At 55.1% G+C, this 27,114-nt stretch overlaps 1 protein-coding gene across 1 annotated transcript in view; it reads right to left on the reverse strand.

Annotated features, from left to right (window-relative positions):
* The window catches only part of COL22A1 (collagen type XXII alpha 1 chain), a 233,526-nt gene that overhangs the window by 77,945 nt on the left and 128,467 nt on the right, over positions 1–27,114 (reverse strand). Inside the window, exons 23-36 of the mRNA XM_065895156.1 lie at positions 21,796–21,849; positions 21,106–21,159; positions 19,808–19,861; positions 18,805–18,858; positions 15,147–15,191; positions 14,546–14,590; positions 14,034–14,087; positions 10,853–10,894; positions 8,091–8,123; positions 5,104–5,157; positions 4,772–4,825; positions 3,913–3,966; positions 2,119–2,172; positions 502–555 (exon numbers count right to left, since the gene is read on the reverse strand). Of these exons, the coding sequence (XP_065751228.1) occupies positions 502–555; positions 2,119–2,172; positions 3,913–3,966; positions 4,772–4,825; positions 5,104–5,157; positions 8,091–8,123; positions 10,853–10,894; positions 14,034–14,087; positions 14,546–14,590; positions 15,147–15,191; positions 18,805–18,858; positions 19,808–19,861; positions 21,106–21,159; positions 21,796–21,849 (705 nt within the window). The remainder of the gene's footprint in view (positions 1–501; positions 556–2,118; positions 2,173–3,912; positions 3,967–4,771; positions 4,826–5,103; positions 5,158–8,090; positions 8,124–10,852; positions 10,895–14,033; positions 14,088–14,545; positions 14,591–15,146; positions 15,192–18,804; positions 18,859–19,807; positions 19,862–21,105; positions 21,160–21,795; positions 21,850–27,114) is intronic.

The following is a 27,114-nucleotide window of genomic DNA, read 5'->3' on the forward strand; positions in this document are numbered from 1 at the left end:
CCTAAAACGTGAGCTCGGGAAACGTGGCGTGGGATCGCGGAAGTCCATGGGACCTCCCTCTCTGCCCCCGGGGTGTTGGCGTTTTGGGGGGACACAGTGTCTCTCTTCCTCCTAATAAACAAAGCTCTTTCTCATAACTCAGGAAGGTTTAACTGTGCACACAAAGGTGTGGGAGGGCGAAGCTGGTGCGCTGAACTGAGAGAAAATGGACTTAGAGTCAGACCGACCAGCTCTGTGGTTCACTAGCTACAGGGCGTAGGAGAGCTGAATTAATCTCTCAGAGCCTCGGTCCCCACCTCTGTCAAATGGGGATCCACCTACCCTACGGGTCCGCTGTGAGGGTTAAACAAGAGGACTGCAGGGCCCCTCCTACCCTTCTGTTCAGAAGCCCTTCGGACCCTGGGTGCTAAACCAGGTCTGGGCAGAGCTGGCTCCTCCTTCCCTGCTTCTTGAGAAGCTGAGAACAGCTGCTGTGTGCAGAGAGATCACACTGCACCTTACCTTCTCGCCGCGCTCCCCATCTTTCCCAGGGGGGCCTCTGGTGCCCGGGGGGCCCTGAAGAAAGAGGGGTTATTGACAGGGTGAAGTTCAGGAGTGCTGCCGCCCCCAGAGAAGGGCGATCAGCCCCTTTCAGTTAATGATTACAGCTCTGTCCCCACTCGTCCCCCCCCACCCCGGCTTAAATTCCTCGCCGCCACCTCCCCCAGCCTGCCTCAGCTGCTCCTCCCCTGGTCTGTCACTCAACCTTGAACACGAGACCTCTAACCACGCAGACATGTGTTTCCCGGTGCCCTGCCCGCCCTGGGCTGCAGCTCTCAGAGGGGACCTCGGGGAGGAGAAGGGTGACCTAAGAACATGGCCTTGGCACCATTGACCTGCTCCACCTGTGTCTTCAGAGTCCCCCAGAGGTTGAGTTTCTGAGACAAGGCTCAGGTGCAGGTGTTCCACGGAAGCACCAGCAGGGACATGAGAAAGGAGGACAGGCAGGGAGCGACACGTTCGTGTAACTGGAGCTCGGTCCTGCTGGGGGCTCTGGGGGCCAACGCAGGACACACACTCAGAGTGGCTCCACCAGGAGTGGAGAAGCCGGGCCGTTTATACACCCATCAGCCAGGGATGCCTCTGCTGGTGGGTGGTGTTCCTGGCCACGTGTCATGTGGCTGCACAGTGAGGTCTCTAAAAGCCACAGGAAACCCTCAGACAGAGGAATGCAAGGTTGGCTCCTGGAAGTCTGTGGCTGGCACTGCAGTGGGGAGGGTGACATGGTACAGGCAAGGGTCCAGCAGTATCCACGGCGACCACTAACCACATGCCTCAGTCTCCCTGTGCCTCAGTCTCCTGCTGCATAAAATGGGGGCAATACTAATATCCACCTCCCAGGGTCCCGAGGAGTCAACGAACGAACTCGTGTAAAGCCCTTACAACAGTGCCCGGCACACGTATATGCCCACATTTGTCCTCTGAACGGGACTGGTCTCAATCTATTTCAGGAGCACAGCTCTCTGCTACCCTTGACTAGATGCCATTGGGTGTTTCATCGCACACGTTACAGCTGAAATCAATGTTCAGGTGGACCTTAAAGCTGGGGTCCTTAAAGCAGACCCCTGGGGCCCCCACGGGGGAAGCTGCCTCCCTAAGTCAAGTGCAGCAGGAGGTTAAGGGTGAACCTGCACAGCCCGTGCTCTCCATCCTGAAGATGAAAAAGCGGAGGCCTCCAGGAGCCCCTCACGGAGGCCTGACAGCCGGTTAGTGGCAGAGCTGTGGCCAGAACCTGGGCAGCCCAAAAGTCAGGGCCTCTTCCCCTTCTGTAGGTTCATTTTGTTTCTTCCAAGGCAAACTCTGATGCTGATTCCAACATCAGTGACGTTCACAGTTTTCTGCAGTTACCATAGCTTCATTTACCACCCAGAGACCTCACGAGTTACCGAGAACCTCAGGTTGGTAACTTTCTAGGTGACTTCGTCAGGACATCAAGTTCTTCCATCTGTGAAATGGGAGTAAGGATGCCTACACCCCTGAGTTTTGTGGAGGATAAATGAGTTAACTCAGGAGATGGGCACTGTGGAGCCACAACCAGTGTTGGTGTCCCTGCCCTCTCCCCTTACCCCGATTACTCACCACACTTCCTGGGGGGCCACTGGAACCAGGGGGACCTACAGGTCCAGGAGCGCCCTATTAAGAGACAAAAGAAGGTTAGAAAGGCCCAAGGTATTGATTATAAGCAGCTCCCCCAGTTTCCCTCCAAACCTGCCTTCTATTCAATTCTCCCTGATTTGCTGGAAACGTTTCTAACCTGAAACTCCCTCCACAGATAAGATGAACCTCCCGTCCGGGTGCACCCCAACTCGCCAAGCCTCAAATGAGTGGGATTCCGGCACAGAGGTGGGAGACAGGAGGACAGAAGCAGCCTAGGACCTTCCTTAAGACCACAGCATACAGGCGGCAGAGGTGGAGTGTGTGCTGGGCGGGGCGGACAGAAAGGAAGGCCGGGTCCAAACATGCACGTGTCTCGGGTGGGGTTTGGCCTCTATCCTCAGAGCCTGGGGGAAAGGAAACCCCAAAAATGGGACAAACCCTTCAGACCTGCGTTGCAGAGAAACATGCTCCGGGATAACGCAGGTCGACCGTAAGGGCACGAGACAGGACACGAGAGGCAGCCCTGGGCTGGACAGGAAGAGGCATCCCTGGAGAAGGTGCCAGGAGGAACGACCTGGGCTTGGTGACCAACCGCTGGTGAAGGGCCGAGGGGGAGTTCATGGTGGGGATGGTGGCAGAAGCCTGAGCGGGCCTCGGCAGCACTGCTCTCGCCCTGGCTCCCTCTGAAGATGCCGGGGCTGTTCCGGCACTGAGGGGGGAAAGCTTGCGTGTGCGTGCGTGTGCGTGCGTACCTGTGTTGGATCTGACTGGCGAATCAGGGCATGTTTCCTGGAGGAGGTGGATTTGAACACTGGTGGCTGGACGAGTGTATGACGGGAGAGGTGGATGAGGACACTCCAGATGGGTGACCACCAGGGAGTCGGGGACGCAGGGGACTCCCAGTACTGGGGCCTCCCCGCGCTTCTCCTGCCGCCCGCGCCCCTGCGCTCGGCTTCCCTCTCCCGCAGGCTGCGCTCGGGCGGGTCTCTCTCCGGGAGCACGGAGGAGCTGACCGCGAGCCCCTTCTCTGCGACGTCCACGCCGCCCATCTCCCGGGGCTGACCCCGTTCCCACTAAGTCACATGCACGGTGGGCTGGGCCGTGCGAGCAGACTGCAGCCGGGTACGTGGGGCCTGCGGTCCTGCCTGCCTGGCACTGCTGCTGCTCTAATGCCACCGCCCCTCCCGGGAGTCCCCGCGGGAGTCTGTCAGCTCCCCGGAGAAGCCTGGGCTCGGGGCTCCGCTCCGGTAGACGCAACGCTAGTCAGAGCTCAGGGGCACGAGTGCCGACCCACGGAGATTCTGGGCCTGAGGGAGGCGGGCCAGGAGCAGCGAGCGCGTGAGGGTACCCGTGTGCTCGTCTTCCTGGAGTTGCCGGAACTGCGTTTATACGTGTGCATGTCCTTATACGGGTGTACATATGTGTGTGCGCACCACGGTGCGTGTGCATCTCGGTTTCCAAACGTGTGGATGTGCACGTGGGCGTGCTTCTCAGAGGGACAAACTCGTCTGCGTGTGTCCGTGTGTGCGCCACCCATGTGTGTGCAGGAGATTCCTTTCAGGGCTGGCATGTGGACGAAGCCCTGAGATGCTGGGAACGTGGCAGAGGCCGGCACGTCTCTGGTCCTGGCTGCTCAGGAGGCTCCAGCCCCAGCCATCCCTCTAGCGTGGACGGTGCTTCCCCGGCCCCCTCCCCACACTCTGCCCAGAGCTGGGAGCCCGGGCGGGGGGAGGTGCTTGGCCCAGACCCCCTCCTGTGGGACCCGGGAGGACTCACGGGGTTCCCAGCTGCTCCGGGCGGCCCCTGCGCGCCTTCCTGTCCCTTGGCGCCCTGCACGTGAAACAAAACGGGGAGGTGAGAAGCCACAGGCAACGCCGTCCTCGGCCCCATGCGGGGACGTCAGGGCACCTTCGTCATCAGAATTAGGTGATCCGAACTGAAGGACAGGGAGCACGTCTAAAGGTGCAGAGATCACTGCTCCTGGCCTCCGCTATTGTACTCCGTCTTCCCCACCCCCGGGACAGCAGCACCCACCCTTTATCTTGACGTGAACAATATTCAGAGGGACAGCCCGGCCCGGGGCACACACAGCCAGCCGGCGGCCCGTGGCGTCTGAGCCCAGACAGGCCGCTCCCACGTAACTCTCAGAGAACACCAGCAACTGCCCAACAAAGAGCCAGTTATGAAGCCAAAACTGAGGGAAATGCGATCCAGACGCTAACACACACTAGGTGTCCTGTAAACTGGAGCTGCCAATCGGGGCTGGGAGGGAGGAGGGCACCTCCTGCCGCTGAAAAGCCTCGGGGAACCCTGGTCCCCAGCACGGCTGCGGCTGCACAGAGTCGGGGAGGGAGCGCGTGGCGGGAGCCCAGCTCACCGACACCGACACCTCAGCGACAGAGCAGCGACATCCTGGGCCCCAGAGGCGGGGCCCGCCCCCGGGGGCTGCATTTTGGGGCGCTTTGTGAGGTCCTCCCTGCCCCAGGGCACTGGACTCACAGTCCCAGCAGTGCCTGTGGCAGTGCCCCCTGGTGGACACTCCAGGAATGCCAGGTGAGAGGGGCCAGCGAGGGATGGAGGCGCTGGCGGGGCTTTCGGGTCTAGGAGCCAACAGGTGGACAGAGAGTTTTCTTACCGGTGGTCCAATGGGTCCCCGAGGCCCCAGTTCTCCAGGATGACCCTGTGATCCCTGAAATGAAACAACCTATCAATGGACTAGGTCACACCCCTGCTCCGGGCAGATGGGGGAGGTATGGACACGTGCAGTGGGCATAATTTGAGATCCATGGAGGGGGTGTCCTTGGACCCTAAGGGAGGAGGACGGGGCCACATTCAGTTCGGCGGGCTCCTGTGCACAGTTCAGAGCTGCAGCCGCTCAGCCCTCAGACGTCCCGTCTAACCAGCCGCCCAGAGTGAGGGCCGAGAGGCAGCGGCAGGGGCACGGGGCGCAGAGCCCGGGGCACTCACCGCTTCCCCAGGCGCGCCGGGATTGCCCTTCTCTCCTTTGGGCCCTTGTTCTCCCTGTCGGTGGGGAAGCAGAGTACAGCAGACGTGCTCAGCCCACCCTCAGGTCAGGCCGCACGGACCTGCCTGTCCTGCACACGCCCCTTCGCTGGAGGAGAAGCCAGCACAGCCAGCGACTGCCCTGTGCAGGTTCCACGCCGCTTTCTACTCACGCATGGGCAGATTTTGGAGACCTTGCCCCCGAGGCTCCTGCCTGCCCTCCCCCAAGCTCATCACGGATCCCCGAGTTAGTGTCTGCACGGCCCTGGGCTGGGGGCGCCACTCCCTCTGCATCAGCTGTTGAGTGGGATCTGCACGGTACACCTCGGAGAGCCTGGATTAAATGAGGTTCTCAACAGAGGCAAGCTCATTCCTTCTAGAATCTCCATTTCCCACCAGCTCAGAAGAACGCACTCTGGCTCCAGTCACCAGACAACAATACCCTTATTTCTAGCATGGTTTCCTCCTAGAAAAGTTCCCGTGGGGGGCTGGGGGATTTGCAAAATTCTTTTGTCTGGTCCACAAGTCACTGGAGACACAATCTGCAAAGAGGAAAGGGCTTGCGGGATGGACTTGGGTGACGCACAGGGAAGGAGTCTGCACATGCTTTCGGCCAGCTGGGGGAAGGAACAGTGGGTGGCAGGAAGCGGGCTCAGGAACCAGGAGTGGTCAGGCCAGGATAGAGGAGAGACCCTGGGGGCTCACAGGCAAGATGCTCAAGGCATTTCTACCCAGGGCCTGAGAGCCAGGAGGCAGAGTCGTCACTGCAGGGGTGCCCACTAGGTGCCCATCAGTAGCTGCTGAATGCGGAATGCAGGAGCATCGTTCTCCCCCAAATGCCTCCTTGGTGATGTCAGCCCAGCCAAATCCCCTCTCTGCGCTCAGCAGACGCAGGGCACTGGCTGGGCGTCTGGGAATCCTTTGCAGGCTGAGGGGGTGGAGTCAGACTGCCTTCCCGAGGTGGCTGCTTCTAAACCAGTTACAAAGCCTCACGTAAGTTCTTCACGGCAATGTCTCCAAGCCTGAGGCTGCCTGGCCCTCCCTCCTCCAGCTAAGGAATGGGTTCCCTTCTCCTCTCTGACATCTCCAGACCTGCTCACCATCTAACAGCCCCTGCTCTGCTCTCCACAAACTACCATCACCCTGCTACCTCGAGGCCGCCCCAGCTGAGGTCCCTGACATCCCCAGAAGGTTTCTCAATCCTGGAGCGGCAGGAAGAGGGGCTCTCCTTCCAGCCCTCCTCCCCCTTTTTATTCCCCTTCTTAATCATGCTGCAAACTTTGCCCCCCCCTCCAAATCTCGCGGCCCCTCCCCCTGTGCAGGGGCTGGAAGGCACACAGCTGAGAGCAAGGAGAAATCAAACAGAAGAACATCTTTCAAAACCATCAATACAACACGGTTACCATGGCAATGAGGCAGCCCCAGAGGATTCATGCAACAATCCACAATGAATCTTTTTTTTTTTTTTTTTTTCATGGACACAGGTTCCTTGCTTTGCATTTTAAAGTGACTTCCTGGTTTCTGCACAGCTCCGACCCTGTAGGAAGGCGGCACCACTGCGATTCAGAAAGGAGGCTGGGCAGAACTCTGGCTCTCTCTCAGTCCCTTCCCATGGGAGCACCTTGGAACTCATCTTTTATGGAGCAATTCCTTTAAGCAGAGGCTGGATGTGCGGGTCTGCCTTAAGATCTGGGGACTCAGGGTGGGCGTGAGGGAGGGAGACCCAGAGGCATCGAGTAGGTGCGTGTGGTCCTGGACGAGGAAGACGGTGGGGCTCGGCCAGGGCCTCGTGGCTGACAACCAAGTCTCAATTGCTAAGTCCAGGAAGGTCCTTTGCAAGGAGCTTCACTCCTCCGAGCCACGGGCCATCCCTGGGCACAGGGACGGTCACAGCTATGCCTGCACTGCATCTGCCGCGTTCGAGGCTCTGCCTCCTTGTCCCTTTGAGCCCTTCCTCTGAGAGAGGAGAGGACCCAGCCGGAGGCCCAGCCTGCTCCCCCCGCATCTCCCAGCACTTCTGCAGCCGCACTGCCCCGTGACGGCCCTCCCGCCCTCGCTTCTTCCTCCGAAGCAGCTCAAAATCATCCTCCCCCTGCCGCAGTGATTCCAGCACCGACTCAGCCTCTCTCTCTCTACTCTGCTCTTTTCCATCAGATACAGGGTCCTTTTGAGCTTCTTAAGTCACAGCTACTTAAGCGTGGAAACAGGTGGATCCTCCACACAAGCCCCTCCGCCGCCGCGCACGGTGTGGCGGGTCAAGTCCTAACAGCGGGAGAACCACGTCCCTGAGAGCAAAGGAGCCACAGGAGGCTGTCTGCTGACCTCAGGGCAGGCAGAGCCCCTGAATGCGCTTATTTCCACGGGGGCTGCTCGTGGAGAGAGGAGGGAAATGTTCCTGGAGGCTGCGGCCATGGCGAGCATCCTTTTCGGTCAAGCGTCTTCATCTTCACAAGAAGCCACAAGCTGTCCCTCCACCAGCCACCCTCCACGCAGGCTGGGTCCCCTCCGGCCTCCGAACTGCCCCTCTCAACCTGTCCCTTCGAGGCCCTCCAGGCCCGGCGCCCCTCACTACAGACACCCACTGAACTGCCTGCTCTGCCCTCTGGTCCTCTGCCAGCCCACATGACTCTGTCCTGCTCGGGACCACCAGCCACTCTCTGTGGAGTGAGGAGGTAAGGTTACCCAAAGAGAGGGCTGGCCTTCGCCCTTGGCTACTGGCAGGCAGCCTCCAGGCCCCTGGAACCTCCTGTCCGACCCTGGAGCTGGTTCCTCGCAGGGTCTGTCCCCACTGGCTGCCAGGACAAGGTCGGGAAGCCCAGATGCCTGGCAGCGACTGGGACGCAGGGGCTGAGAGTTAGGACACAGCCCGGGCCCAGCTCCCAGAGCCCCCGGGGACATCGCGAGCCAGGCTGGGCGACACCGTGCAGCACCGAGGAGTCGCTGCTACTTACTGGCATCCCTGGGTGCGGCGTGAACAGGGACGTCTGCAAAGGAAACCAGAAATGAGAAGGACGTGAATCGATGTTAACAACCGCCTCTGACAGATTTATGGAGTAAAAGAATACAGCCCCGAGGGCTCCTTTAACGATGACTGGCTTTGACAGTTAGGATCCCGTGCTCTTTTCAAGTCCCCGAGCGGGTATTAAGTCCGGGAAGCACAGTGGTTAGCTGTGGGAACGCTGGAGTCCCGCAGCCTGAGCTCAAAGCCTGTCACCTCCACCTTAAACTGTGTGGCCTCGGACACCTGCCAGCTTCTCTGCTCTCATCGGTGAAATGGGATGACACGTTCTCCTCTCAGGGTATGGCGGGGCCGAAACGGAAGAATCCATGCGAGTAATCAGAGCTGTGCCTGGACCGCTGGATCCCTCCACCACCAGCGGCTGCTGGCAATGACACAGGTGACAAGGAAGCCAGGCTGCGGGACTCAGCTCTGGGCCCAGGGAGCCCTGCTGATGCAGACTCTCTGTCCCAGCAGCTGAGGACCCCATGGACTGGCCCCCGCACGGCCGTCCCTCTGCGTTGCATGAATACTTCCCAGGCGGCCTGCTTCCTCCCATCTCAAAGCTCCTGCACCCGCCGCTCCCCTGGCCTGGAACGCGCTTCCCTTCTCCTTTTCCTGACTGACCAAGCTCACCCTTCAGAGCTCATGTTTGAATGTCCTGTCTTCAAAGATCTCCCTCCCTCTGCACCACTCAAATATAAATGAGGCCCCCTTGCTATGCACCTGCTCTTTGCCTTCACAGCATTTACTATGATTTGCAGGATCCGTGTGTCTGGGCCGCCACGTGACTAGAGTTTATCTCCCTGACAAGGCTGTTTAAGCTCCACAGCAGCCAAACTCTGCCAACGTCTGGCTCACAGCAGGTGCTCAAATATAAGTGAGCGGACAAAAGGACATCGTGGATTCTAGTCCAAAAACACAATGAATTCAACAAGGAGGGAAAAAAGGGGGATTTCCTACACCGTGCCCTCCATCTCTCCAAACCCCAATCTCGTCCCCAAAAGAAAACACTGTTTTTCAGTTTAGCATGTTTTAGACCCATTTGTATCTATTTCCAACTGCAATTATGAATGTATAGGAATGTGTAACTTTGCACGAGAGTTATACAAATAAGAACAGCAAGCATTATTGATGGTTGTTGATATGTGTTAACTCATATATTCCTCACAGTAAAAGAAGCAGTTTTATCTGTTTTTGCCCTGCTTTTACACGTAAGAAGATTGAAGGTCAGAGAAAGAAACTTCTTAATGAAGTTCACACAGCCAGTGAATGCTGGACATCACGTAGGTGGGCTGCGGAGTCCGTGTTAGCCTTCACACACGCTGTAATTCATAAACTAGTTTTTCTACTTAACTTTTCTTGAATGTTGGCATCTATTTAAAGCCATATGTGTAGTGCATGTGTGTGTGTTTAATTTTTATGAAGTAGGATTCCATGATACACATATTCCGTGGTTTAGTTAATTCTTTGCTTCTGGTCGTGTAGGTTGCCTGTGATTTTTCATTATAAGCAACACCACAATGTAAATCCTTGTACGTGATTTTTTAAATACACACAATGCAAATAATTCTTCAGGCTAGATGCCTAGGAATGGAATCTCTAATCTGAAGGTTAGACAGACACGTTATGATATGTTAATACCAAGTAACCTCTCAAATAAGTGTTACCAGTATGCCTCCCACCAAAAGGCGGTGTCCATTCCCTGCAAGCTTGCCTACATTAAATATTACCAGTCTTAAACAACAATGTTACACGGTCAGCTCTGACTCTAAATTTGACTCTGAAATGCTTACTGCGTCTCATTTTGAGGGGCCTGTGTGTGGGGAGCAAACAGTGGTGGCATCAAGATGAAACACAGAGAAGACCACGGAGGGCCCATCTTAGTCACACTGCGAATGGGATTTCTGGGCGTTCAGGCTCTCTCATCTCCTGCCCTCCACATGAGGCAGTCCCCCGTTGTAGCTACTAAATGACCAATCCCTACGTGCCCCGCCATGGCCAGCATCTGCAGCCACGTTCACCTCCCCCGAAACCATCCGATCAAAGCACAGAATATCAAGGCTGGGAAGAAACATTCACATGAAAAAAAAATGCAAACTATATTCGCATATTTATATAGCCTTCGTTTTTTTTTTTAATTTAGTATTTATTATGTACCAGAAACTGCACTGTAGCTTGTATTATTTCAGTTAATTTTCACTACAAACGCACAAGATAGCTATAGGTATAACGTTTTTTCTTAACAGATGAGAAGACCAAGTCTTTTTGACATCAAATAACGTGTCTAAGACCGCAGTGCTGGTGAATGGCACAGCCAGGATTCAAACCCACTTTTATTCTGGCTCCAAAGCCCACGCTGTTACTACTCATCCCGAACTCACAACGCCCACCCTCAGACACGCGAAGGGTAGAAGCGCGAGTCGTGGCTGTATATCTGTGTTGTATAGTCTTACCCTGGACAAACAGCTTCTTGTCTCTGGACCTCTGTTTCCCCATAGGCAAGAGGTGGGTATGTACGCTCAGCGTCTAGCCAGTGTTCTAATAAACATTAACTGTGCTTGCTGACGAAAATCAATCAACAAGCACAGGCGGTTCCTAGTGAAGCTTATGCATCTTTGGATTACGGGACCTGACAAACTCCCTTAAAAAGATATTTATAACTAAGCGGTATGTGTGCAGAAGGAGAAAGGGTTAGAAGCAGAGTTAACTTACAGTTCCAGGTAATCCCGGGGGGCCTGCTGGACCCGTTTCACCCTAGATGAAGAAATGGAAGATAAATTACCATTAACCCTCTACCAGCTCTGCCTGTCCTGGGATACCTTTCCCAAGACAACAGAATCACCCACCCCACATCTACCTGATAGATAGAGAGATAGATAGATAGATTCCAGATTATAAAATACTTCAGACACATGAGAACTTCATTTTGAGAAGTATCTATGCTGGTATGTGTAGATCGTTTATATCACTAAATACTATTCCATGGTGCACATGGAAATAAAGTGATCTATGATCCAACTTTTTTTTTAAGTATAAAATACTTCTTTTTTGTTTACACCTTTAACAGATAACCAATTGTTTAAAGCAAAAACAGTAACAATGTACTATAGGTGTTAGAACACAGGTAGAAGTAAACGTATGACAACGATGGCACAAAAGCCAAAAGGGAGAAACGAAGATATACTGTTATATGGTTCGTACATTTATACACGAAGCGGTATATTAGCACTTAAAGATTTAGTTGTGGCAAGTTAAAGACGTCCACTAGAAACTTCAAAGCAATCACTAAAATAAAACAAAGGAGAGACAGAACTAATAAGCCAACGAAGGTAATAAAATGGACACGATCCACCTCCCTGTTGATGACATTTACGTGACTTCCCACCTGCTGCAGCCATAACGTGGTACAGCAAACCTCTCCACGCTGTGCACTGGCGCCCAAGGGCTTGAGCTCCCTTAGGAACTCCCTGGGCCCTGCCCCACCCTCTTCGAAGGGGACAGGCTCTTCTCAGGGGCCTGACGGGTGGCTATTACGTTCCTGTAAACAGCACAGGCTTGGGAGTTGAAGCACCTGAGCCTGAAACCTAACTCTACCATTTTATATATGTTATTCTACTTCCGTCAGCCCGTCCTCCTCTGCGCAAAATAATGACAATGGTACATCCAGCTCACAGCACCATCTGGGGGCTGAGTGAGAGCGTCAGCGAGGGCCCACTGAGGAGAAAATTGTTACTCCATTTGCCCCGAGGAAAAGAGGTCACTGGCTACTCCACCAGGAGGTGCGGTCCCCAAAGCCCGTCATCCCTTGTGAGCCACGATGGTGTCAGGACATGGATGTTGAGGCCCAGGTGTGTTCCTAGCAGCCCAGGGTCAGGCCTGTTGCAGGCCTGGGTCCACTCATGGTTATTAGCGGACAAATGAATGACTGAAGTTGGCTTAGAGAGAGGAAAGGCTGCTCTTAGTAACAATAATATGATAATAAAATGTAGTTGCACAGTCTTCTATGATTATTTCTACGGTTATATAGGATTTAACCGCAGGTACGACTTACTTTTCTACAGGCATTAACGCCTCTAATCTCCGTCTAAATGCCTGTAACAGAGATGCTTCCGTGTTCCCATTCCACGGAAGCTACCACACTCATTCGCCTGCCCAAAGGCACACAGCCAGCAAATGGCTCAGGCTGGCTTTAAACCCAGAATCCAAGCCCTGAACTACTCACTGTGCAGCATTTCCCTGACTAAAGTTCCAGAAGCTTCAGAGAGAAGAACCCTTTCTCAGCGCTATGTGCATTATCCGAGTTTACCCGATTCTCTTCTTGACACTGTCGACCTCGTGCTCCAAAACCAATCTCATCCAAACCAATTTACCCTCCATTAAAAAGTCCAAATGACCAAAGCTGAGCGTGTCCCAGTGGAACGTATGAATAGACATAAACAAGGAGAGGGTTGGAGAGCATCTCTAACCCCGAGAGCCTCAAGGCCACCTTTCTGGAAAAGCCTCCCCCGCCCCCAGGGCTGCGGGGTGAAGGAAGGGCCAGTGGGCCACTGGGGCACAGCCCAGGCAGCTCTCTGACTTAGAGGAAGATGCTTGGCTGGAGAAGGGTCTTTGAGTTTTGTAGTTAATGTGACCGGCCTCAGTTCCCATCCCAGCTTCTCCACAGTTTCCGAGCGCTAGCTGACACAGACACATTATCGCCCTACTTTCCAAGACGCCCTGGGGACAAAATTCTCACAGTGGCTGGTGGGGAGAAAGTGGACCAGAGAACTGAGGCAGGGGTGCTCAAGGCACAGTCAGAAGGGGGCAGTGTTGCCTGAATGTCTTATTTTAGATTTTTTTTTTGACCAGAATTGTCTATTATTACATATTTCTCTAGGGGAAAAGAAAAGCAGGCCAGATTCTTCGGAAGCTTGAATGTGATTCTGCTGTGGCCCTGGCAACTCTGCCAAAGCAATAACACGGGCTTAATGGTCTCGCTGAGTCCTCTGCATTCTGGAAATGAGTTTCTCAAATAAAAACTGCTTTCTGAAAAGTCCAGGAGAGCAGCAGGCCTGAATGGCTCACCCACCAAAGCTCTTTCCATTCCAGGATCTCTATTTATAGATCGCAGGTCTGTCCAGAACAAAGCCCTCAGCCTTCAGCCCGAGAGGGGGACAGGAGTTGAGAGAGGTCGAGGGCAGGACCCTGGAGGGGACGAGCGTGCAAACTTGGGAGAACAAGGTGACAGCACTGTGCCGGACAGGGGCACCAGGGCCCCTCGGGGGGGTGGCCGCTCCTCAGGTTCCCCTCGGGCCAGGCTGGTGTGAGGTGAGGACCTGGTCAGAGCCAGGACGCTGGGCCCAGACTGAGGTCGGGTCTTGGCTCCACCATCCTCCATTCACGCAGCCCTGGGAAAGAGGCTTGGCCTTTCTGTGCCTCAGTTTCCTCCTTTATAAACTGGGGGTGTTGCTGATAACATGACCCCTCTCCGGCTGTCACGAGTGTCACCTAAGTCACTACACGTGCAGTGCTTCCCACGATCCTGGCACACAGCGGGCCCCGACCCCCGTGGGCTGGCTCCTGAAGGCTGACTGTATTCATTACTCTCCACCATTTCACAGAACAGACTCGAGCATCCACCGATTTCGGTATCCGTGAGGGTTCCTGGAACCACCTGCCCGCGGATTCGGCTTGTGTCAGCATCACACAAGGGAGGCAGCAAGGGAGGCACAAGGAGGTCAGATGAGATGCTCAGAACCACACACCGGGTAGAACCAGGACTGTACGCCAGGCCACCACTGTGACTCCAAGGAGTTGCCCTCTCCACTGAACCGCAGGCAACGCACAGAAACTACAGAAGGGAGGCTCTGCGGCTCACGGACCGGATGACCAGGACAACAGCAGGAGCTCCTACCTTTGCACCTCGGTCACCTTTCGGTCCCGGGAGTCCCAGTTCCCCTTTCTCTCCCTACAGAGAAAGATAAAATTAGGAAACATTAGCACTCACCTGAGTGTAACGGCCGCCTCTTCCAGGTGAGAGCAAGGGGACCTTGGGCAAAGTATTGTGTTTTTCTTCCCAACCTGCCCTGCCGTGGTGAAAACCAAGTTCAAGGGACAGCCTGTCAGTTGCATGTGAAACACCGAATTCTGCACCTGACAGATAACAGCCCCAACCGTTCCCACAAATTTCAGCTGAAGCTGCTCCACCCTTTTCAGAGAGACCCCGCAGCCACCGTCCTTTTGCTCCAGCCCACGGACCAGAGCGGCCTGATCCCCTTCCTTTTCTCTTCCACGAACACTGAGGAAATACGCTCTAGTCCCAGCCTGAATCACCACCCATCCCCCCAGGGTCGAAGACTGAAAAGGGGGCTTCTCTCCTCGGGCACAGGCACGTGGCCCTGCTGGGAAGACACTGCTGCCACTCACCTGTTCTCCTTTCTCTCCCCTCACGCCTGGGAGCCCTGCCTGTCCCTGTGGAAAGAACACGGCGTCCCTGTTCAGTGGGCTCTCGGCAAAGGGGCTCTCCCGTGGTCCAGGGTGAGGGAACTGTGCTCTCTACCGCCTGCCGTCCGGCCCCCCAGACACCTCTGGCTCAGCGGGGGTAACGTGGAAAGCAAAATCGAGCGAGTCCGCTCATGGAGAGTCCCCACGTGGTCCTCACTTTGCTACTCCCTCCCCGGGAACCCGTGTTTCGCCTCTCTTGCTGCCTGACTCCTCATTCCTCTGGATCAGCCACGAGGTCACCTCCTGGCCCCCTCTCCTGATATCCCCCAAGTCTGAGCGAGAGGGACTCCTATGCCCCCCCCAACCTGCATGGCCCCACTCGCTGCACCTGTTCAACTGCTCTTGGCCAGTGGTGGTGACCCCAGTACCCACCACAGCGACAGATGCGTAGGACATGCCGACCGTCATGGGGTAAGTAAATGAGCGCACGACGGGAAGGTCGTGAGCTCCAGGGAGACAAGTGACACGAGGCGTAGCGTATACTAACAAACACACGCACTGAACGAACGAAGGTGGAACAGACCTTCTCTCCAGGTCGGCCTGCCGGGCCCTGCTCCCCAACTTCACCCTGGAGATAAAATAACAGACACCCCATCATTTTCCACTCGCATTGCAGAGATGGCCGTCATCCCAGCTGGTCCCACACCCTCAGAGCCCCCGTCAGCCACAACCCTCGATTCTCACACAAGCAGCACAAGCGTCACAGGCTTTGAAGAGCCGAGTGGTTCGCCTTTCTGGAGAGAGGGCGTCCACACTCCCTCACGTTGTCTTCTGCTTCCCTCAAAAGAAACAGCTTCTGGAGTTGCCCTGACAGCATTTAAACAGGTTGAGTCCACTCATCCTGAATCTAAACACTTACAGCTCAAAACAACAAGGAGGGGCTTCCCTGGTGGCGCAGTGGTTGAGAGCCCGCCGGCCGATGCAGGGGACGCGGGTTCGTGCCCCGGTCCGGGAAGATCCCACATGCCGCGGGGCGGCTGGGCCCGTGAGCCATGGCCGCTGAGCCTGTGTGTCCGGAGCCTGTGCTCCGCAGCGAGAGAGGCCACAACAGTGAGAGGCCCACGTACCGCAAAAAACAAAAAACAAGGAGCCGAAATCCGTGAGTCCCAGAGCCACCCCAGCTCTGAGTTCTGTGCCCCTTCAGGGAAGCCCAGACCCCAGGCCGGGTGCAACGATGGAGAAGCCGTTGACGAACTTGTCCGAGCTGACGGGCCGTCCCGAGGCTGTAGTTCAGAGTCGCTGGTAAACAGAGGCGCCCGTGGAGGAGCCCACGGGCAGCTGAGAGGTCTGTTTCCGTCTCGCTTGGTGCGTTACAATGAAGGCCAGTCTTGGGTGAAATGCTGTTCAACATGCAAACTTGTACTGAAAGCAAGCCCCCAGCAGGGATACACCCGTTCCAAGTAGCTTGGATGAAGTGTTGCTCCTGACGTGCATTTTGTGGGCACGTTAAAGTAGGAGGGTGCGGGATCAGAGGGGCCTGTTCTCGGACACCACGGCACCAGGCTGCTGTGCCTACCAGGTCCCTGCAAGTCAGTGGTGCAAAGAGGCGGCTGTTCGGTGGGTGGGGGGAGGGACTGCAATTTCTAACCAGCCACGTGTCTTAAGAAACACTAACTTCTTGAATGACAGTTTCTTCCTAACATTATTATGGTACTTAGTGAAACCTTTATGTAGGTTTCCATAAAGAAATGGTTCCAGAAGGAAAGTGGTGTTCTGGTAAGTAAATGGACACACGAATGAACGAATGAATGAATGAACGGGTACGTACACACATAAAGATTCTCCCTGCAGCTATGCCAGATTCCACTGGTAGTGAAGGCTGTTCCACATATTAAAGAGGAAAAAAAAAAAGAAAAGAAAGCAAAGAAACTAAAAGCACTGTTTAGCATTAAGCACACATTCTATCCTGTAGCTCTGGTGCCACCAGGGCAACTGGTGTCTGGAATCAGTGCAAATAGAAATTCTAGACGCACTCCAGTTTTCCCATCAATTCCCAGTGTTTACAAGCACGATTAGTAAGAACTGCTCTAACCGGAATTGTGCAAATACTTGCTATAGAAATTGTCACTTTAAATCTGCTAGGACGGTCACACCTTTGCAGTGGGAAAGGTGCTGGGGGGCTGAGTTTGGGTAGAAAGCATTTTGAAGGCCACGTGAAGTGCTTCCTGAATCCTAGGCCAAAGCACGGAGAGCCGGGCAGCGTCTGGAATTCTTGACACGAGCCAAAGAGGCGATGCATCCGCTCATCCCACAACCAGTCCCTTCTCTGGGCTGACTCAAGACCCGCCGCGTCCAGGACGTAGCCATCATCTTCTTTGAAAATATTTATCTTTAGCTGGCATGTTGTCAAGATAAAGTAATTAGGACTCCTGCCAGGTCTCCTCTGAAGCTACAAAGTATGTCCTAAAAGCATCATAACGGCAGAAACTCACAATTTTGAACTTTCTAGATAAATTTTTTTTAAGTATCACACTAGAAATCGTACAAAGATGACACGTGAGCTGTAGTAACAGACCTCTCTGAACCTTTCAGCCATTAGGGGTGAACATAAACACAAAACACGGAGAAGGAAAGATGAAAGAAACCCCTGAGGGCACCTCAGTTTCACCCCAATACTTCTGACTGATCACCTTCATCCACAGAAGCGTGCACAGGGAACTCGATGGGAACAGATTCTTCTGAAGACTATTGAAAGGAATGTGAAAATTCACACGGTGTAAACCCAGAAGGGCGTGGCAACTCCGGGATTGGAGGAAACACAGCCCTAAGGTACGGGGGACTCCATAAAACCCACGGAGTCCAAAAAGGAGAGTAACAGGGAGCGATGCAAATGCTGCAAGTTACTTCTGGGAAATGCCTGAATTTCAGCCAATCACTCAGACCCTGGAAGGTGGCCTTGGTGCTTCTAAGACCACGTGATTCACCCCTAACCAGCACCTTAGGTCAGGGCATGCGTGCTTTGTCCATGCTGTGACAAAACACAGCAAGTCACACATCAATCACTGGGGATCATTATCCATGTTTTTTTAAAACATGAATGTTGAGTCTTAAAACACGAAGGGCCGCTGTGCTCGCAGGTGGCAGTGGTGGCTCGCTGTGTGCCGATGGGGGCAGGGGCCAATAATCAGAATCCGGGGTCCAGGGCGGGCGGGAGGCTCCTGGTGGGCACTCTTTGCACACTGAATCCCGCCGGCGGGCGTCCTTGAGACAGCTTCGGTGCATCGTAACCTGTGGTTTCCATCTGGTCTGAAGAATGCTCGCTCCTTGAAAAAGCGAGGCAGCAGGGAACCCAGGGCCCCGGCATTTACCCATCGGCCCTTCAGTGGCCAGCAAGGTGAGTCCAGGCCACAGCTGTGCCCTCGCTGGGCGGTTTGTGACCCACCCTCCATCCAGTGAGCCCTCGCCGAGAGCCCGCCAGGTGCCTGCCTGTGGGCCAGGGGTGGGAGCTGGTGGCCGAGAGCGGGTCACCGCCTTAACTAGCGCTTAACCCAGTAGACTCTGAGGCCCTGTGACGGGAGGGAGAGGGCTCCCCACGCGCTTGGCTGTGTGCACACACGCCTCTCCGGAAGCAAGGCGCTGTGCACACACCCACGCCACACATATACACACAGACACGCGCACACGCACGTACAGGCACACGCGCAGAGCCCAGCCCTCTCTCTTCCGCACCCACCGCACCCGGAGCCCAGGCCACATCTGAGATGCTGAGCTCTGCAGACGAGCCCAGCCGCGCTTCCCTGCTTCTGTAGGGGTCAGGGGTCAGGGAGCGTCGGAGGGAGGGGAAAGCTTAAGGGACAGGAGAGAGAGAGAGAGGAGGCGGTATTGACCCCCTTGCCTCTTCCCTCCCAGGACGAGCTAGGCAGCGATGCTGGCCTTCCTCTCAAGGCTCCCGCTCTCTCGGGGGCTCTCTCCTCCAGCTACACAGCTCCTGGGTTCCAGGAACGCACTGCCCCCTTGCTCCTCTGCCCCAGGGGTGGCATCCATTGTCACCAGTCCAGGGTGTGTCACCATGGACCCCCTGACCCCGCCCTCGGCCTTTCAAACAGCCCCTCTGCAATGACCCCGGCTGTTTCCTGCCACACTCCAGCTCATACAGATGCTGGGCCCTGTCAGCTGAGGTTCACACACAGCCCCAAACACACCGTTTAGAATAACAGACGTGATGGAGAAGGAGTCCCTACCCGCGGGCCAGGCTGTCCGGGCAAACCGTCTGCCCCTCTGTCTCCCAGGGCTCCCTGTAAGGAACACGAACGGAAGTAAACAGGAGGGGCTGGGCTTGGAGGAGACAGCCTCAGGACTAGGTCCAGGCTGGAAGGAAGAAAACTGCTGGGCCTTAGGTGTTACTGAACCTCTTCAAATGTGTGTGACCACGGCGACCAGAAACCGCAGCTCAAACCACCTCTTAGATGCCATATTCAACGGCTCTGCTTTTGATTTATAAAGACATAAGTGAACGGAAATGAGGGATGTAGAGTAGGCAAGATATTGCCTACGTGCTTTTGAGACTACAAAATACTTGGTTAGCCCTTATCTTTTGTCTTGAAAGATGAGATAGGAGGGTGGAGAATATTTACATGAAATGCCCATAAAATTAAGTTGAATCCATACTTATTCTATGTCTCGTCATGAAAAAGTTAAGCTTCTAAGTCTGCTTATGGAAAAGGATGATGAATTTTCCTATAACATCCAAAAGTTGCCTTTCGAGGACGGTTGACGTTCACCCTTGAGCTTAATGTCTGTTATGAAAAGGTGAAGTTCACTTGTTAACATTTTGGCTGTATGGTGTTTTAATTGTCCATCTGAAGTGGGTAGACTGTGAACTTGCTTCCCAATTTTATGATAGTTAACCTCTGACTCTTTTCTTAATGATCTTACTGTAATGAGCCCCACCAAAGTACTTTCTAAACTGAAGTCTCTTAGTATGCAAGAGTATCTGAAAGGCTTTTCTCCTTGCAAATAAAATACACACACATTTCTAACAGAATAATTTTAAAGTCCTAGGCCTCCAAATCCTTCCCCAGTTACCTAAGTAGGAATAAGGGGCTCGCCCATATCTGACCTTGGAAATCTGAACATTTCCGAGCCCGGCATGACTCGGAATCCAAACGTGATCCAAGGCCCAGGCAACCAACAATCAAAAATCTCTTTAGCTTCTGTGTTTTGGGTTCCCAAACTCACACCAACCTTTGGTCCTGGCAGGCCTGGGTGTCCGTTCAGCGCATCCTTTCCAGGAGGTCCCTGCGCCAAGAGGGAGAAAAACAGACCAACATGAAAGGCACGGTTAGGGAAGCGCTGCACCGAGTTGCTGCAGCCGGAAGCTGGTCGGCACGGTGGGCGAGACATGCAGGACTGGTCCTGTGTTCCAGCTCTCCGGTGGCGCTCTCGCTGCTGTCAAGTGTCTGTGGGTGAAACTGTGTGGACCACGTGTTCAGGAACGTCTGTGGGTGACAGTTAACCACGCGTTCCAGGTTTGGACCCGTTCGCCTGAGAGTGGGCGTCACGGCCCTGAATTTACGTCGAGAGCCTTAGGCCTGGTACCTGGAGCTCAACGGGGCCAAGCACACTGGCATCCAGCAATCACGTCCCTTCATCTACAGCCACCAATGGAACTGTGGTCCAGGGACAAGGGGACAACCACTGTGTGCTCCACAGTCGGATTTCCCTCTGTCACCTTTCTCCAGCGTCCCGACCCCCCGTCAGCTCTGTGGGTCGCACAGGCTTTCTGTATCCACAGCCTTCCCCTCCTCTGCTGGCCCCATCAGAGAACCAGCGGTAAGGAAATGCCTTCCGGATGAGCAGAGGCCTCCTGAGGGCCGTCACCAGGCCCGGGAGGGCCCACCATGGTCACATGGTATCGGAAGCTCAAGGCCACGCCTACCATCCTGCCCTGAAGAGCTACAGGCCAAAACGGCAGGAGACACCCAGCTTCAGTCTGCACCCACTTCCTTGTGTGGAGACATTAAGGTCTGATGAGCTCTACCCTCAGGACTTAAAAGGAAGGAGAAGGCCCAGATCCCTAGGATCTTTTTGGCTGGGAAAGAAGCAACACCATCGGCACAGTGACAGGAAGAGCTCTGCTGTACCCTGGACCATGTCTCATGTCTCCTCCTCCATCACTTCTGCGACCCTCTGGCAGTGACCCTACAGACGAGAAGCCACACTTTAAACAACAAAGGACTTTTGAACGTCCCTTTGAGTTACAAGAGCACAGGCGGCGGCCTAGGGAGAGGGTGCTCCAGTCTGCATTCCGGCTGGGGCCATGGGGGAGTGGCCCCAGGAGACAGAGCACATACGTGACAGGCACCACGGAAGGAAGAAGGCAGGCTGGGTACCAGGGCCCTGGTCCTGCCGACAGGGAGGAAAGGGCACGGAGCGTCACCTGCTGGAAAGCGGCCCGGATGGCAGCTGAAAGGGCCTGGCCACTCCCGTCACAGAGGATGGGGGAGACGGGGCCGTGCAGGGAGGGATGCTCTGTCACTCACCGTCTGCCCAGGGTGCCCAGGTTTTCCTGGGAAGCCGATCTCTCCAGGCAAACCCTGAAAAGGGAACCAGAGGGAAACCTTCAGTCTGATCTCTTCCGAGCATCAGCTCACTTCTCCCAGCACCTTTCCTGGCAGGAGCCCAGGTCTCCAGCTCTGACAAGGGCACCCAGGGGTGGATACCGCTCGGGGGCATCTGGCTGTCCTTGGTGTGGGCCACGGTGAGACGTGGAATCGTCACACCTCCAAGGCTGGCCGGTGCAGGGCTCATCTGGTCTGCAGTCGGGGCCACCGGCACCTTCATTCCTGCCTGGCGGGATGGGTGGAAACGCCTCCCTCTGCCCCACCCAGCGGGACCCCATCCCTCCGCTCGGCCTACAGGGAACTTTCCCAGAGGGCTCCTGAAATACGGGAGGGGAGACAAACCACACGCTCCTGAAAGACCTCAAAAGGATGACCCCAGCCCAGTGTGTCTCTCCCCCTGCATCTCTAGGAGCAGCCAACGATGTGCTGTGTAACTCAGATGCTATTTCCAATCAAAGGGGCTGCAGGGCCGGCTGCTGGGGGGGCCCTCCTTGCTCATGCCTTTGCTCTGCTCTCACATGTGGCTCTACACCACGATGTCCCCGGCTCCCAGGGCCACGAACCCTCCATCTAAGTGCCCTGGGGAGAGAAAATCAAAACCAATCTCACCGGGGGGCCTCCAGGTCCAGGGGGGCCTGGGATGCCAGGTGGTCCTGGGGGGCCCTGCAGAGAAAGAGCACAGCCTGGGTTACAAACGTGCGTGGAGCAGCCTCCTGGTGACACTGTCCTCTGAGAGGGGAGAGGGATGGGGACCAGTGAAGGGGGGTTCCGCCGCTTTACTTGAAATACTGCATTTTTTCAACAAAAAGTAACGAGAGCAAAAAGAGAAGGTCTGAAGTAAAATTTGCAAAATGGTAACGTGTGTACTGTCTGGCTGGTGCGATAATATAACTATCTGTTATATCATCCATTCCAATACATATTTAAAATAAATACGTACGTGCGTGAACACACATACACACGATGGGTTAACCCATTAACAAAAAGCTTCTAGAACAGTGGTTCCCAAGCATTATTCAGCATCGAATCACCTGGGGTGAATCAAGAGATCTGTTCAAACCCTCTCTCTCTCCACTACACACGTTCTAGGAGATGCGCCTCTGGCCTTTGTTTGTCCAGGTGTCTCTCCAAATACGCCCTCCCTCCCCTGTCTCGCTGCTCGGATGGATGTCTCCACCTTTCTGAAATTTCCTGCAATTCCCCAGGCAGAATTAATCGCTCCCTCCCCCAAGCCGAAGGCCAGTGCAACAGTTCTCATCTGACCCCCGGGCCCCCGAAGGCAGAGCCCCCCTCTTGCTGCCCCCCGCATCTCATCTTGCACAGCAACAAGCCCAGGGCTTGGAATAGAGCAGGTGCTCAGTAAGCGTTTGGAGAAGTCAACTGCATTGAACACAGCTGAGGAGAGCGCTGTGCATTCCGAGAGAACAATACATCGCCACTGGAGGACGATAAATACTAAAAAATGGCCAAGGTTACCACTTCCGCGGACAGTTCCCTTTTCTCCCTCTGGGGGCGCTGGTGAGTCAACAAAGGGCAGAGAACGGCGACGTTTACAGAAGAGAACTTTTTGATGGCACCTGAACCTAGTTTTCTACGTAGCTCACTCAGTGCTGGAGAGCCTTTGGGGATAACGTCTACTCTTATTAGGAGACATCCGCTTGGGGCTGGAGCAACTGAATGGCCAGGCAGAGCTGGACAGTGGCCCGGGTGGGTACAGATGCAGGGTCCCCCTAATGGATGAGGGCAGAGGTGGGGGAGGGCACCAAAGAAGGCTGGTGACCTCCCCCCTATCGTGGCTCAGTCCTGCTCCGCCTGCATCTGCTCCAGTTCAGCTCCGCTCACCTCCCGGCAGAGCAGGAGCCCTGCAGGTGGCACTCCCAGGACCCACCCCTCCATAAGGCATGTCCCAGTTGACCTTTTTACATCGCCCTGACCTCTGAGGCTCTCACAGCAACCTCAACCCCACAGAACTCATCCAAGGCCCCTTCTCCCCTCAGGCAGCTATCTCTGAGAGCAAATGGGATACACTTAGCTTTCATCCCTCCTTACACTCCCCTTGATGCTGACGGCCCCCGGAATGCACTGGCCTCTTTCAAAGTGATCGTTCCAGGAAGCTGGCCTCCTGACCCGCTTGTGACTCTGACCTTGTTTCCCCCTCCTCCTCCGTCTCCTGCAAACGTCCCTGCGGGCTGCTGCCGTTTGTTTGTTTCACTCTCTCAGCACGTTAGGGTAGACAGATCTCTAGGGATCCTCTACTGGAAATTAAACCTTGTTTAACAATAAAGAAAACTGAGGCTCAGAGAGGGTAAGGGCCCCATCTGAGGTCACACAGCCATCGTCTCCAGTGGATCCTGAGCAGTCCAGCTGCTGAAGAACCACCTGGGAAGCTCGTCGTAAATACAGGTAAACAGGCCCCTTGACTGGACTCTAAGGCACAGGTCTGGGACAAATTTGAGGGGCCAGTGACTTCGGAACACTCTCCAGGTACCTGTGGAGAGCAGCCAGGTCTGAGAATTACCTGTCTGGACCAACTCCATGCAGCACCCTAATTACCATCCTCACTGCTGCTAATACTACAAGCCCAGGGTTCCAGCAGGGACCCTTGCAAGGAGGGAGCAGGAAACACAGGTGTAGAAGGCCGAGGGGGCAGCACCCTCCATTTAGGGTTTACTCTGCCCTGAGCTACACGCATTTCACCTCATCTTAATCCTCACGCTAATCCTTTCAGGCGGGCCCTGTTCATCCCGTTTTGAAGATGAGGAACTGGAACCTGGAGGAAAGGGAACCGGCATTAGATACGGTGGCATCCAGCACAGTGTCCCTGGTCCTTCACCCCCTCCCTTGTGAAGCGTCTGCCAAGCTCCCCGCCCGCCACAGCCAGCCCACCCTTAAACAGCCTCATCTCCTAAAAGACTGTCTGCGCGTTAAATGAATTTGGGGCTTTCAAGCCCAGCTCTGTGATCTCCGAGTCCACCACCTTCGTAGGACCACAGCGCCTGGGTCGTTTCTCTGCATGCGGTACGGGTTAATGACTAGCTGCCTGTTTGATGCTACCAGCTCAGGGCCGAGAGCAGAACCCCACACGGTCATCAAATAACCAACGCAAGGGCCTTACAAAGAGGCGGCGCTGGAGGGAGTGGGACAGCCGCTCCAGACGCGGCCACACAGGGGGCTGGTCAGTGGCCGTGGCTTCCTTTCCAGCTGGCCGGGGGCGCCCTGCAAGTCCCAGCGGGAAATGTTGGGGTGAGGGGTGGACAGCAGTCAGGATTCAATTAGAGCCAGCCTGCCCCGTGGGCGCTGCCCCGGGGCCACACTGTGGTCATCACACGGCACAGCGTACACCTTCCTCCCAGGAAGGCTGCGTCCAGCCCCGCCAGGTCAGAGTGGACTCAGCTCCAGCGAAACTCCGTTTGTTTCTGATACCAGCGCCTCTGCAAGCCAGGGGCAGGGAGTGCTGGGGGGATGTGGGTGCACAGGCCCATCAGCCATCTACACCTGGCACTCTCAGCCAGGAGGGAGCAAACTGGAATTTTAGGGCACCTAGCATACGCCTGGCCTTCTCCGAGGTCTCTACACACAGGGCGCCATGACCTCGGTGGTCCCTGACTCCCTGGCTGTGAGCCCCGGCACTCAGGGTCCACACGCTGCAGGAGCTGATCGTCAAGGGTGCGAGTGGAACCCCAGATATGCTGCTTCCTATCCACGTGGCGAGCTCCTGGCCTTGCGGGGGTCCACTTCCCCGTGCTCTGCAATGGGGGTATGAATCCTACAGCCCCAAGATTGAACATGACGATGCAGGAGGACAAGAGGTCCGGGCCTGGTCGCTGAGGGAACAGAGCAGTGGGGTGCATGCCCCATGACGTGCACCCCAATTGTCCCAGGCTATGGGGCAGCCTCCGTCCTCTCACGGCCTACATGTGCAAATGTTCTAGAGAATGTTCTCCCTCCCCCAGGAGGTTTCAGAGGCAAGGAAACCTCGCATCTGTCACCACCAGCAAAAGGGCAGCGTGTTCATGAGTGAGAAGCATCGTGAAGTCTGGGGGCACAGGAGCCCCGGGTGGAAGACGAGGTGTTGGTGGGCGACAGGATGCTGGCAGCACCCGCTGATGCCACGGAGGGGCGCGGGGAGTGGGGAGCGAGCAGGCAGACGCTTCGGTCCTTCCATCAGAGACCTCTGCGGAGTCCTGGGGCCTCTGGAGAAGCGGCTCCCGGAGATCCAGATGGCGGGGGTGGAGGTCCTTCCTCCAGTCTACACGTATCGGGCACCTTCCGTGTTCCCTCCGGATCTCCAGGTGACCCAGCCCTCCCTTCCAGAAGACTGCAGTCTTGCAGAGTAAATAAAACGCAAGCCCGTGACCTCCTGGGAAAGCCGTGGGCTTGGCATCAAAGGCAGATGGTTAAATTCCGAGCAGCTGTCTGACTCGAGGCAAAGTATTTGGTTTATCCAAAGCCTGGTTTCTAAGCATACAGAGGAGTGGGCACAATAATACTTCCCTCTCGGAGTTTTTGTAGCAGAACCCTGGGTCCTGGCACGTGGAAGAACTCATGAGGTATTTGTTGAATCTAATTAAAAATATAGAAAATGACAACAAAGAAGAAAGATGTTCTAAACGCACAGAAATCAAGTAAAGACACAGTGGGGGAATCGGGGATGCACCTCAGAGGGCGAGTTTGGTCTTGGAGGGCAAAGTGGGGCCTTGGCAAACGAGGTGGGGTCGAAGAGGGCGGGCACCACACGTGGACGGAGCAGGATAAAGGGGAACAGGCGGCTCGGCATGACTGGGATGCCCAGTAAGAACAGGAAGCAGAGGCCCCTAAAACTAGGCCGCAAGTCTGGGGTCTGAAAAGTCCGGCTTTGTCTTTGAGGCAGCTCAAAATAACAGAGGTGTTCTAGAAGACAGACACAGTCAGGTCTGTGCTTAGGAAGACATTCTGCTGTCCTCAGGATCACTAGGGAGAAGGAATCCTGGAAGAGACAGACCAGGAGACAGTGAAACCATGGCGCAGGCAAGACGCCAGTGAGGCTGGGCCCAGGGTTAAGTGGATGGCGGGGAGGGATGCAGACCAGGGGAGGTCTGCACGGCAGTTCAGCGGTGACAGGTGAGCATCTGGCGGGGGTTGGATGCTACCTGAGAGGCTAAAAGGAGGAGAGGCTTTTCCAGGGGAAGCCTGCAGGGGAAGGAAGAGACGTGGGGTGGGGGTAGGGGGGAGGGGTTAGTCTGGGATGTGAGTTACAGGCCCTTCAGAGCCTCAACTAGAGAGAGATTCCCATGGGGTAGCTGGGGGCGTGAGGAGAGTGCCGGACCCAGTGATGCCGCTGGTGGAAGGCTCTGGTGAGGCGCTGGCATCTCCCGGATCCTAGCGCACTCCACAGAGCTGAGCAGAACATCAGCTGTCTGACGGTGCGTATGGCACTTCAGAATCTTCCAGTGGCCTTGGGGACCTTACCAGTGATGGGCAACAGCTACTGTTCAGATGGGACTAATCCCCCCCCCCCAGACTTCTGGTTGACTTGAATTAGTCCCCTCACTTTATCTTCTCTTTCGCCTGAAAATAAGTTAAACAAAACCCCAAACAGAAAGGCCATTTGAGTCACTTAGTTGGTAAGTTTCCAAATGAAACTAGATGGCTCATTACTAAATCAAAGCAATTTATGAATTTTCTATTTTGTTCTGCATGTACTGGCTTTGGGATTTTTAGGCACGAAGCTGCCTTCCTCTCACCAAAACAAAACAAAACAAAAACCCCTGCTTGCTACAAGCTTCACTATTCACCATAGCCATGACGTGGAAACAACCTAAATGTCCATCAACAGATGAATGGATAATGAAGATGTGGTACATACATACAATGGAATATTACTCGGTCATAAAAAAGAATGAAATAATACCATTTGCTGCAACATGGATGGACCTAGAAATTATCATA

The sequence above is a fragment of the Phocoena phocoena genome, chromosome 17, assembly GCF_963924675.1.
Source record: "Phocoena phocoena chromosome 17, mPhoPho1.1, whole genome shotgun sequence".
NCBI lineage: Eukaryota > Metazoa > Chordata > Mammalia > Artiodactyla > Phocoenidae > Phocoena > Phocoena phocoena.